Source organism: Spinacia oleracea, chromosome 4, assembly GCF_020520425.1.
Source record: "Spinacia oleracea cultivar Varoflay chromosome 4, BTI_SOV_V1, whole genome shotgun sequence".
NCBI classification, from domain to species: domain Eukaryota; kingdom Viridiplantae; phylum Streptophyta; class Magnoliopsida; order Caryophyllales; family Amaranthaceae; genus Spinacia; species Spinacia oleracea.
The window spans coordinates 45428735-45442671 of record NC_079490.1 but is presented as its reverse complement, the minus strand read 5'-3'; the positions used below and the strand labels follow the sequence as shown (position 1 = coordinate 45442671).

At 32.5% G+C, this 13937-nt stretch overlaps 1 protein-coding gene across 1 annotated transcript; it reads right to left on the bottom strand.

The window, feature by feature from the left end:
* Positions 1 to 6216: 6216 nt before the first annotated feature.
* LOC110784037 (defensin-like protein 1) lies at positions 6217 to 13279 on the bottom strand. Its single transcript, XM_021988436.2, has 2 exons — positions 13121 to 13279; positions 6217 to 6771 (listed from the first exon to the last, which is right to left on the bottom strand). The coding sequence occupies exons 1-2, from the start codon at positions 13173 to 13175 to the stop codon at positions 6599 to 6601; spliced, it is 228 nt and encodes a 75-aa protein (XP_021844128.1). The 5' UTR covers positions 13176 to 13279; the 3' UTR covers positions 6217 to 6598.
* Positions 13280 to 13937: the final 658 nt, after the last annotated feature.

The following is a 13937-nucleotide window of genomic DNA, read 5'->3' as shown; positions in this document are numbered from 1 at the left end:
TTCATTGTTCTTCATTTAAGGTATTAATTCACACTTTGCTTTATTAATTTGTTTTAATCATGTTTTCAATAGTATTAATTGCTTTGTTCATCGTTAATATAAGTGAGTAGTCAATTTTCTAGGGTTTTGGGAATCCATGAATTAATATGAAGGGATGATTGAATGTTGTTGATTGTTGGTATTGTGGTTAATTCCTATTGATTGGTTTCATTTACTATGCGATTAGATTTCCGCAGGTTTAATTGTATTAGTCTAGCAATATCAAGTTAAGATTCGAGAGATGCAATTTGATGTTTAGGCTTGTTTCAATAGGTAGAATTAGAATTAATACATAGCGAGAGCCCGTTAATTCTAAGTCTATGATTAGTATCGATTCGAGAGAGCATGCTAGTCTAATAAAATGCTTTATTGATTATTATCGAATGCTTATCATCCTGGATTGTTATTCATTGGTGAACCTATGCCCTAGACCTTTTAATATCTGAATTATCCCTATTTTATTATTGTCGTAGTTTTAATATCAAAACCAACCAAATTCTTGTTCGCAATAGTCTAGACTTTAGATTTAGTAATAGAAAGAACACATGTTTCCCTGTGGATTCGATCCCTACTTCCCTTACTATCTTGTTAGTGGACTTAGGTTATTTTTTATTAGGCGATACGACTTTAGTCTATCAAATTTTGGCGCCGTTGCCGGGGAAACGGTTTAATTTTCTGCTATTAATTTTATGAGCTAGATTATTTTCTTGAGTCTCAAAGAACTTCAAGTTCTTTGAGACCATGTATATATTTTATTTTCTTTAATTTACTTTTTTTATTTTTTAATTTTTTTTTTTCCTAAAAAAATGGATTATTATTCTTTCCCTCGATTCGTAAATGAACCTTTTTGGGTGTATTTCGATAGGCTAAATGATTTTATTGGTTACCACAATCTTAATCTTTGGGATTCTTGTGGTTTTTCTTATGGTGGTTTAAATGAGTGTACAAGCAATGTGATAGAAAGTAGATTTAATGGTGATTTTCGAGCCTTGTATTTGGATGATATGTGGGATTACTATATGTGGTTTGCAAGGGATTCGTATGAGCGTGAAATGGCCATTCATGTTCCATATGCTAATCCAAATTATGAGAATAATCTACATGTTTCTACCCCCTCTCCCTTGAATGCTTGTTATAATGAGGTGCATTCTAATGTATATGATAATCATGCATATTCTAATGACTTATCTAACCCTTGCATGGATATCAATGTTTTGCCTCGTAATTCCACTATTGCTTCTCCCGTGTATTATTGTGAACCCTTGCCCAATCCTGTTCAACCCGAATCAGAAAGCAGAGATAGCTTCTTAGAGGAATTAAGAAGATTAAACTTTGAGATTGAGATTCAGTGTACTAGATATCAAGAGGCTACTAATGAGATTATTTAAGCTAGTAAGGCTACTCTTGAGAGATTTAGAAAAATTCAAGAAATTATTGAAAATAATGATTCGAGTTGTGTTGGGGATGAGGGTCAACTGAGTGAACCCATAGGTAACCAAGAGTGTGAGGAACTTATAATGGAGGTTGAGGGTGAATTCGAGGATGATGATGTGACTGTTGGATCAATGGATGAATGATTTGTTAAAGCTGAAAAGCCATATGTTATAGAGCAAGTCCATGAGGAAGTTGAAGTTGATAAAACCCTTGTTGTTGAGTCAACCACTACCCCTCATATTCCAAGGCTAGGAAGGGTTATTCTTAGCCCCGTTTACACCGTATCACTCTCCTACGCTTTCCTCATAAAACCTTTGCTTGAGGACCTTCCTCTTCTCCCCGAAAATCAAAAGCCCAATGACCCAATAGAGTATGTTCCTCTTTGTGAATATTTTGTAGGTACTTGCGGTACTTACAAAGAAGAGGTGGATGCTTTGCAGAGAGCTCTATATGGTGAAGGGCTTGTCCACCTGGAATGCCAAAACACAGAGAGAGCTATTTCATTAATCATTGAGGTTGAAGAATCAATAGTCCACAAAAACAGTTTCTATAAGGAGAGTATGCCTACTTTCTCTTTTCTTTCTTTTACTTATTATTCCTTTAGGCATCCCACTCCTTACTGGCATAGAGTTCGTTCGGACTTTATGAAAATGTTGTTGTTGATTATCGTGCATTTCTTGTTGCACGAAAGATGTGCGAGTGCACATGACAAGCTTTTGCGCTCGTTGGTTGGTTATTTACTAACCAGTCGCTTTGCGGGAGGCGCATAAGAGTTTGAGCCGGAGGGGTTCAATGAAGATTGAGACCCTCGATCTCCAGTCCTTTAAGCACTGAGGACATTTCTGAGTTTGGCTTGGGGGAGGTATGTGTTATTTCTTTCTAGAGTAGTTTATCGCTTTTGAAAAAAAAGAACAAAAATACGTTCCGATGAATACAAAAACCATGCTTCCCTGTGCCCCTTTGATTGAAAATTGTTCTGATTCTTGGTATGTGATGACGAGCAATGTGGATATGTTAGCCATGATTTGATGTTTGATTACTTTGACGCCTTGACATGAGTCAACTTTGACCAACTATTTGTGGACTTGGTGCTTGGCTAGTTGACTTGGTTAGGAATGTGTGATAGCTTCCTGGTGTGTCGTTGATTTTGAGTATTGGTTTGCAACTATTAGTAATGCTTTATGACTCATATACATGCACATTGAGGAGAACGAAGGCATTTTTCTATTTAGGTAGCCTTCGGATGAAATTAGATACATTTGTTCCTTCTTTTCTACCCATGTTGTTGCTTGTGCCCTTTATTCGGTGACTAGCCATATTACAAGTCCATGAAAGCCCCATTGGTTACTAGTCCCAAGCTTGGCTTGGGGGAGCTATTAGTGAGTGAGGGAGTTACGTTGTAGTGTGCTTCATTTGAACACAATTTGGGTATTGGAAAAAGAAAGGGAGTTTTTCTTGTTATTGTGTGGTGATTAGAACAAAAATAATGAGCAGAAAGAGAAGAAGAATTGAGAATGTGAAGCTTCCCAAAAGAAAAAAAAATATTTTCAGCAAAAAGAAAAAAATCATTACTTTCAGAAAAATTCAAAGCATTGTTTCATTCAAGTATTATGGTCTTATAGTTGAGAAAGGTGAAAAAGTGTGGTGTGGTTCGTTTGTTGCATCCTCATGTGTTGAGTAGCAGTATTGTCGTCATCATTTATGTTTGATCATGGGTCTTATTAGGATTTATTCTCCCCAAAGCTAAAGCTTTAAGCTCACATTTCATCCAAATTTACCACACCCTTACCTAAGCCTATTATTACAAGCTTTGAAGACCTTCCGACCTTTGTGCATAGAGTCATATTAATGTGAAAATAGTTGTTTATCAATCCAAGTTATGACTTGACATATTCCGAGTCGACTGTTAGGTTGAGTGCGTGTCCTTTTAAACACATGAGTGTTGTGAGTTTGGGAGGGAATTGTTCACATACATTGTCGAGAGGAGAGCAAACGGGTACCTTTTTTTACCCGCCACAAAAATGAGTGAAGAGTGTGTGAGCACTAGTCTTGAATTCCATGTGCACTTGTGGTTCGCTCTGCGTGACGATTGTTAGGGGGAATTTGTGGTCGAATGGGTTTGATTGGATGACATTGATGCATACTTGTTGGATTTTACCTTGAATCGTATACATTGCTTTAAGTTGTTTTTAGGGTGAAGTTGATTCATGTATTCATCGATGATTTCTATGCTTAGGGACAAGCAAAGATCTAGATTAGGGGAGTTTGATATGTTCATATTTTATAGTACTTTTACCCCCGTCCCTTAGTACTTTTTTATCTCAAATGAGCTCTTCTGAGCGATTTTTAGTACTAATGTGCTCGTTTTAGTGTGTTTGTATTTTCAGGTTCATCATTGTAGGAATTAGCATATTATTGTGCATTTCCTACTCATTTGAATCAATACAAGAGATTATGTACTTTCTAGAGCACAAAGATTGAGTTGGAAGAGTTTTTCAAGCAAAGCGAATAGTGGAAGAAGTAGAAAACCGACACTCATCTACTCTTTTGACCTTAAGTTAAGTTCCACAACTCCAAATTCAGTGATTCAAATTGGGTTAGATTCTAGACTTCAAGAGCTTTTCAACGAGTGGTCACTCGCCTAATTCTAACGAATAACAAAGGAGATATGGCGTTTTAAAGATAGAGGATCGTGCAGTTTGCAATTCCGTAAATCCGCCCGGCGGGCGGGTTACGAGCTGCTCGCCCGGCGGGCGGATGTCTGCCCGACCGTGCGACGACGACCCTGCGCGTTATTTCGCATGATTTAGTTCCATTTTTTACTTGTGTTTTGGGCAAACTATAAATTAATACTAAGCCCATATGTTTTAGTTGAAATATTATTCCTTAGTTTTATTCTCATAACTTAGTTTATTCTCTAAATTTGTTGCAACACTTAGTATTTAATTTCAATCAAAAATTCAAGCTTTCATTATTCATTGTTCTTCAGTTAAGGTATTAATTCATACATAGCTTTATTAATTTGTTTTAATCATGTTTTCAATAGTATTAATTGCTTTGTTCATCGTAATATGAGTGAGTAGTCAATTTTCAAGGGTTTTTGGAATCCATGAATTAATATGAAGGGATGATTGAATGTTGTTGATTGTTAGTATTGTGGTTAATTCCTATTGATTGGTTTCATTTACTATGCTATTAGATTTGCGTTGGTTTAATTGTATTAGTCTAGCAATATCAAGTTAAGATTCGAGAGATGCAATTTGATGTTTAGGCTTGTTTCAATAGGTAGAATTGGAATCAATACGTAGCGAGAGCCCGTTAATTCTAAGTCTATGATTAGTATCGATTCGAGAGAGCTAGTCTAATTAACTGCTTTATTGATTATTATCGAATGTTTATCATCCTGGATTGTTATTCATTGGTGAACCTATGCCCTAGACCTTTTAATATCTGAATTATCCCTATTTTATTATTGTCGTAGTTTTAATATCAAAACCAACCAAATTCTTGCTCGCAATAGTCTAGACTTTAGATTTAGTAATAGAAAGAACACATGTTTCCCTGTGGATTCGATCCCTACTTCCTTTACTATCTTGTTAGTGGACTTAGGTTATTTTTTATTAGGCGATACGACTTTAACCTGTCAAAAATGAGCCTATGTAAAAAAAAAATATTAAAAAAAAATATTGGAGATGCCAAACCAAGTCATCCCTGAACAAGTGTTTCTTGTTTGGATTTCCAACATTTCACCTTCAATTTCTAGTATTGCAATTTCGGTTATTTAATATTTACATTACTTATTAATTGCTTGATTGCACCCTTCAATTTTGCACCTTTATTATTCATTCAATTTGGTTACACCTAGTCCATTCTAGGTGGTGTATAACTTTACTTATTGTGCCCTTAATTTATTTCTATTTTTGATGCTTTGCTTTATTTGTTATTGCTTTCATCACCCAACATGCTAAATCAACAATATACAAAGTTCCAATCCCACTTAACAAAGATAAATCTTGGACAACCGGACTAGGTTCCTTTAATTTAACTTAAAGCAAAGTGATCATGTACAATATAGCAAACTTGATGTTCTAAAATGCATGTCAAACCCATCTAAACATAGTATCATGATTAAGATTTTCTTGCACGAAAACGATCTTTGTCTTGATTAACCGAACATGATAATCTTTCTAAATTAAATAAGTGTGTCAGCTCGTTCCCTTACCCAAATCTCTAAGCTGTTTCAAGTCCTATACCTTATCCCAAGTCATGATCTTACCAAATCGGGCCCTTAAATTTTTTTCGTGGCGACTCTGTCGGAACTCAATATTTTAAGCCGTAAGGGCGATTTTTAACGCATTTTTCATGATTGAGTTTCGATTTTCAAATGTTCAAACTGATTAATGTGATTAGTACTAATATTGCCATCTTTGATTTCATTCTAGGAGGGCGAAAAATATTGCCCTCTTTGATTTCATTCTAGGAGGGCGAGAAATATTGCCCTCCTTGATTTAATTCTAGGAGGGCGAAAAATATTTCCCTCTTTGATTCCATTTAAAGAGGGCGAAAATTTTTGTTTGCCCTAAGCCTTACAGGGCGATGGGATGGCGATTTTAAAATTGACCTGATAGCCTATAGGGCGAGTTTTACATCAAAGAGGGTGATTTTTTTTGCCTCTTTGATCTTATATGTTGTAGGCGTGCAAACTTAGGGTTTGGCTCCCCTTGGGGGTGAAATTGTCAAAAATCAAGGCAAAACTAATGATCTTGCTTTTCAATAGAAACCTTACATTACAAAATCCAAACATACAAATGGACAAGTTTTGATAAAAAGCAGCACCGTACATATAGTTTGTCTAAAAATTAAGCTTATGTTAAAAAAAATATATATAAAAGAAGGAATGAAATTTGAGAATTCTACATAATCTCTTCAATATTGTTGTTTGACACAAGCATTAAACGGTCTGTTTATCTAGAGGTGATTTTCGATCTCGTTCAAATCGATTGCAGACGAAGTTGAAAACATTGTTGCAATATCGCCATAATTTTCATCAACAGACCAACCATGAAGTAACTAGAGATTTGTAAATCAAATAGCGCGCATGACTAATTAAGCAATATAATGCTCCCTAGCAAAGCTTAGTACAGTAGCAGCTGCGGCGGTGGAAGTAACCGTGGCACTGGCCACCGGAGAAACCTTCGTTGCGGCAAACATACGCACAGTTACGGTCACGTTTGCAGGCTCCCTTGAAGTAGTGGCTTCTTGATTGGCATATCCTGCCTTCTGCTTGCTTCACTTCCCCTGCATTTTGTAGTTAATTTTATTAACTTCAATAATATATTTTACTAAATTTTGAAACTAGGAAATGTTGAACTTACTAATAAGGTATGAGTATTACAACGTGACACAATCATGACACGGTGACACCGAAAAAAAATAGGTTAGTGTTAATGATCCTCAAGTCTTGTATGAGATCGACCACACCATCAAGTTGATGGTGTGACGTGTTCACACTATATGGACTGACCTTTGTTATTAAAACAACCTGAAAGGTGACCAAGAGTACCAAACCATCACCCATCCCTTCTATATCACCATGCATATTCTCCTGAAAAGGACATTTGAAATTCTACTCTTATATACTCTGTATTAATTAAACCGACTCCTTTCTGGATCTAGCTTCAAATGTTTTTATTGAAACACATAATAATCCTAAGAACATTTTCAATTACGTTGGATTAATTTCTAGCTAATATGTCACTGGACTCAACAAGGTAAACTAATTAAGCAATAAAGAGATAATGAATAGAAAATTAGAAACAATATGTTTACTATACTTCTATACTTGTTAAAAAAAAGTAGACATATTACTTTTTTTTATACGGAGTAGTTTTATGGGAGGTACCTTTTTAGTTTAGGTATGTTACTTCTATAGTTTAGACATTTTACTTTTTTTTATAATTTTAGAGGAGGTACAATTTTAGTTTAGGTATGTTACTTCTATAGTTTAGACATGTTACTTTTTTTTTTTTTTATTTATAATTTTAGAGGAGGTACTTTTTTTGTTTAGGTATGTTACTTCTATAGTTTAGACATGTTACTTTTTTTTATAATTTTAGAGGAGGTACTTTTTTTGTTTTGGTATGTTACTTCTATAGTTTAGACGTGTCACTTTTTTTATACAAGAGTAGTTTTAGGGGAGGTACCTTTTAAGTTTAGGTATGTTACTTCTATAGTTTAGACATGTTACTTTTTTATAATTTTAGAGGAGTTACTTTTTTAATTTAGGTATGTTACTTCTATAGTTTAGACATGTTATTTTTTTATACAAAGTAGTTTTAGGGGAGGTACCTTTTAAATTTAGGTATGTTACTTCAATTCTATAGTTTAGACATAATACTTTTTTTATAATTTTAGAAGAGGTACTTTTTTAGTTTAGGTATGTTAATTCTATAGTTTAGACATATTACTTTTTTAGTTTAGGTATGTTACTTCAGTAGTTTAGACATGTTACTTTTTTTTTATAATTTTAGAAGAGGTACGTTTTTAGTTTAGGTATGTTAATTCAATAGTTTAGACATGGTACTTTTTTTGTTTAGGTATGTTACTTTTATAGTTTAGACATGTTACTTTTTTTATACGGAGTAGTTTTAGATGGAGGATATAATTTTTTAATTTAGGTATGTTACTTCTATAATTTAGATTTGTTACTTTTTTTTATAGTAATATTAGTAGTAATTACTTTAATAGCTTTAGAAAATATTAGTAGAGTTAATAAGTGATTACTTCTTTTTATAATTTCAGTTACTTCTTTTTATAATCCGCCCATCAGACTTTCCATCCCCAAAAAATTAAAAACAGAATAAGATCGTCGTCATTCAGATGATCAAATGTTTGAATTATTGCGTCAACACATCAACACGAATAATATGGAGTTTAAAGATGTGAGTGATGCCAAGTTACTCCTGGAGAAGAAGGTTACACCTACTGATCTGAAATTAGCAAATTTTCAATGTGAATGTGTCACACCATCAAGTTGATGGTGTGACCGGTCACACAAGAGACGGGCTGATTAATGATTTAAGACCAGCTTAATTAAAGGACTCGATATGACCACGGTACCACACTCATTAAATAAACATAAACATGTATATCGAGTTAGGGTTGAGAATCTTTTGAGATTATTTTACGTATATACTATTTCCGTTTCATAATGAAATCTATAATTACTATTTGCATATATTAATACTTTATCCGTTTCAAAAAAATTGTAATATTTTGAGTTTTGTCACTATTCATACACCACTTTAACCATATATTTTTACTAATTTATTCAAAGCAAATGTTATCAAGTAAAATGTCATTGAAATGATTTCATTATATATTTTCATAATATTTAAATTTTAAGATTTTTAGAAAAAGATAATTAGAAATGATTATAGAGAGAGTTGAATCTTGGCAAACGTGCTAGTTAAAGTGTGAATTTTTTTTGAAACAGAGGAATTATAAAATAAGTTTAATGTGTAAATGGTGGATGAATATAATAAGATATACTTCCTCCATATCTATTCTAATATTTTAAAACACAATGTTTGCATGTAATGATGCCACGTGTCATCTCTTTTATATTATTTTATTTTATTGTTATATCATCATTTATAGTCATCCTTTCCAATTCTCCTCCTTAATTACTTAGATATTCATTTTATTTTAAAAATACTTTTATTTATTTCACATGCTAAATTTAATTTCATTACACTCCAAATGTTTCACATTTTATTTTTTCAAAATTTGTGTATCCTACTTTATATGACATAAATGATGTACCCGAATTTTTAAATTAAGAAACTCGTGCATCGCACGGGGTAAAAACTAATTTTTTTAATTGCACCATATGAGATTTCACATTTGCCAATTAATGCACTATTTTAACCACTAATATCTCTCATTATACATTTTAAAAATTATAAAAATTTGATAATTTGAAAGTATATTTCTAGACGAATCTAACAAGATCCCACATTGAGATATTATTCCTTATATATAAACACAAAAAATAACTAAACAAGAATATGAGAATAGTGCTAAAACCTAGATGGTGGAATTATTGAAAAATTGAGGAAGTAGATAAAAGAAAATAGATGTGTAGAAAGTGGGTGGGTATAAGAAAAAAAATTAAGAGAAAATGAATACAAAATTGTAACTGTGTAAGTAAAGAAGGGTAGGATAATAAATCTGAATGTTTAAAAATATTGTAAAACATAATGTAAAAAATATTATGAACAAAACTAAAACAAAAATAGTAAAATCATTTTAAAACGGAGGTAATATTGCAAAGGACTGCGTAGAAATATACCATTCCTAAAATTTCATTCATGAATAAAGTTCACATTGTTATGACATACTTCAACTCAACACTTGATGAAATGAAAAGATTGATCAACTCAATCAAATGCGGTCGGGGCCTTAGTATGAGAAGGGGTCATAGAATTCTACAATTCCTAACACTTCCCTTAATTGGATTTAGCAATCACGTTACTAATTGAAATATACAACCAATATGATTATTAATTTCATACGTTACTATTTTAAAACATACAACCAATATAAATATGACAAATAATTTATGGTGAAGGTAATTGGATTAAGCAATCACATTACTAATTCAAATATACAACCAATATGATTATTAATTTCATACGTTACTATTTTAAAACATACAACCAATATAAATATGACAAATAATTTATGGTGAAGGTAATTGGATTAAGCAGTCACGTTACTAATTCAAATATACAACCAATATGATTATTAATTTCATACGTTACTATTTTAAAACATACAACCAATATAAATATGACAAATAATTTATACAAACTTTTGTAAAAGACGGTCTTACAGAAAAGACCGCCTTGATGGCAACCATTATGCCACGTAATTGCTGGCATCAGCATGACCCAACAATTTTTTTCAGTGAAAATATATATCAAAATTTTCTTTTAATTTTCATTTCAAAACCCTAATGCATTTCTCTCTCCTCAACCACTCTGCCCCTCTTCTCTCTCTCCTTCAAATCGCCGCCCCCTCTCATCGAAATTGTTGTCTGAGATGACGAAGCAGGCGAGAGAGATCACGAAGACGACGACGGAGGTAACTCTTCCATCCCTCTCTCCTCCATTTTTCTTCAATGGTTTAAGGTTTTTGATGTTTCAATTTTCGTTGATCGAAGGTGTGAGGGAGCCAGGCGGCTATGGTTGTGGCTTCCTAAGAAGTTGAGATCGTCTCTACGAGCAACAGAAGCAGCGACAACGGCGGTGGCGCCTGAGAGGAGGAAAAGAGGAGAGAGAAAGAGTGGATTACGAGGTTGAGTCTCAAACCCTAATTTAATGGCTGTTACACCGATTCTTGTCTGCGATCTCTATTCCGGCGATCTCTCTCGGTTGACGTTATCATCGGCTATAGCTTCTGGCTGCTGCGGTGGATTGATTTGGTGCCTTGCACTCGATTTTTGATCTCGCAATTGGTGGTGGCGAAGGTGAGATTTGGTTTGGTTTGGAGCCGGTTGTGGTCTCGGCGTTACGCTGGTACTTCTTTCATCACTCCTTTATTTTAGCTTCTTAATTTAGTTAGGTTTCGATTTTTCGATTCATGTGATTTGTATTTCGATCGACTTTCTATTCAATTCACCCCGATCTATTGAATGTTGATGCTAGCTTGGCCCGATATGTTCACCCTGATATAGTGATGATTTTGATTAGGTTTTTGTTGCAATTAAATTGAATTCGATTAGTTTTTTGTTGTATAGGTCTGTGGTACTATAGATCTCCACTTCGGTTGACAATCCGACCTCTTGTACAAGGAGGAGGAGGATTTGCGGTGGTGGCGGTCGGTGACAGACTGAGGGTTCGTAGCTGGAAGCACTATGACAGTTGTTGGTCGAATATACTGGTGTTTTAGTTGTTTTAGTTTCGTTTTATTTTTAGTTAAGAATTGTAATATTTTAGTTACTCTTTTTTTGTATTTAGTAAAGAATAATTATGTTTTAGTTTTAGTTATAATTCTGAAATAATGGTCTTCTCAGTGGAATGGCTGGACTGATTTTCTATGTTTTAGTTATGAATTTTTAAGTTTTAGTCACGATTTTTTTGGTTTTAGTTAAGGTTTTTTGAGTTTTAGTTACGTATTTTGAGTTTTCGTTCAGAGTTTTAGTTATGACTTTTCGAGTTTTAGTTATGATTTTACCAGTTTAAGTTACGATTTTCTTGGTTTTAGTTAAGATTTTTTGAGTTTTAGTTATGTATTTTTGTTTCAGATAATGCATTTTAGAGTTTTATTTAGGATACAATATTTTAAGCATTGAAAATAATTAGTTAAGCAATTGAATCAATTAGTTAAAAATGAAACTAATAAGTTAAGCTTCAGAACCAATTAGTTAAGCAATGTAATAAATTAGTTAAGTGATGTAACATATTAGTTAAAGCATGCAACCAATTAGTGAAGCACTGAAACCAATTAGTGAAGCATTGGAAGCAATTAGTTATGCGCTGGATCTAATTAAGTTAACCACTGAAACTAATTAGTTAAGTTTGAGATTCAATTAGTTAAGCAACGAAATTAATTAGTTATCCAACAAAATCAATTAGTTAAGCAATGAACCAATTAGCTTAGTTAAGCAATGAAATCAATTAGTTAAGCATTGCAACTAATTAGTTAAGATTTTATGAGTTTTAGTTAATAATAAGTTTGTTTTAAATTAATAACTATTCGACTCATAAGTTTAACTATTTTTTTTATACCTTAACTATTTTGTTATTCAATTTGTTATGATTTTATTACTTTTAGTTATGTTTTACACTAGTTTAGTTAGTACCCAAAAAATTTGAAAATTTTAATTTCGAAAAAAAAATTTGAATCAAAAAAAATAATTTAAGCTTGAAGTCCAATTAGTTAAGCTTGAAGTCCAATTAGTTAAGCTTAAAGTCCAATTAGTTAATCCTGAAGTCCAATTAGTTAAGCCTGGAAATCCAATTAGTTAAGCCTGGAAAAAAAATTCAAAAAAAAAAAAAAAATTCAAAAAAAAAAAATTCTAAATTTTTTTATATAAAAAAAACAAAAAAATTTAAGCCTGAAATCAAATTAGTTAAGCCTAAAATCCAATTAGTTAAGCTTGAAGTCCAATTAGTTAAGCCTGAAGTCCAATTAGTTAAGCCTGAAAAAAAAAAGCAAAAAAAAAATTTGGAAAAAAAAAATTCCAAAAAAAAATTTGAAAAAAAATTTTGAAAAAAAAATTACATGCTGACGTCAGCATGACGTCAGCACATGCGCCAACATGGCTGCCAGCAAGACTGCCAACAAGGCGGTCTTTCCTGTGAGGCGGTCTCACACAAAAGTTTCTCAATAATTTATGGTGAAGGTAATTGGATTAAGCAGTCACGTTACTAATTCAAATATACAACTAATATGATTATTAATTTCATACGTTACTATTTCAAAATATACATGCAACCAATATAAATATGATAAATAATTTTGGGTGAAGGAAGTATAAGTTTGATTACGTTACGACGAACAAAGTAAATAATTAAGTAAATGAAAGTTATGAATAATGGATAATTAAATAAATGAAAGGTATGAATAATGGATAACTTACGAGAAGCGAGGAGGACGACCAACAACAAACATAGCCCAAATAATCTCTTGTACATTGCAAATTTCTGGCTCCGGCCTTATCTTCTTTTCTTTGTGTAAAAGTGTAAACAAACAAGTGAGTAAATTCTTAGCTAATCCACAAAGTGTCCTTTCAGTTAAAATATATAGAGTTTTTGGATAAGATTTTATCAATTATTTTGCTCACCAATTTTTAAATGGACTTGGATCACACTAAATTTAGTGTGGACCATGTCTTAAAAAAAGGGGTCAACAATTTATTTCTAATTTATTTTGTCACGTTTGTTAGGATTATTATGAACAAAATATCAAATTGATGTCCTTGATACATATTATGCTTGAATAATGTGATTTTAAGTCACAATTCACTTTTAAAAATATAGGGTTACTATGATTCAAAAAATGGTTAATATGTCTAAGAATTTCGGTGTTTAATTTATTTTAGTCACTATATCAGCAATAAATAACTCTCTATGTGTGTAAAAAAGGTGTAAGAGAAAACTTTTAATTTTACATCTACACTAATATTATTGTGGATCAGGTTCACGCACGAATTTGCCTGTAATTCACATGACACAAACTTTATCACATGCCCATACTAGTACTCCGGGCTTGGTGTTCTTTTGGTATCACTATTACCTTCAACGTTTTGTTTTATACTCCGCAATATTCAAATTCTTAATACTATGACTTGGGTTTATTTGAATCGATCGTGGAGTTAAAATTAGTCATATTTATAAACAATTAAACATTTTGAAACTGATATTTGTTGTGATTTCTAAAAAAGCGAAATAAACGAT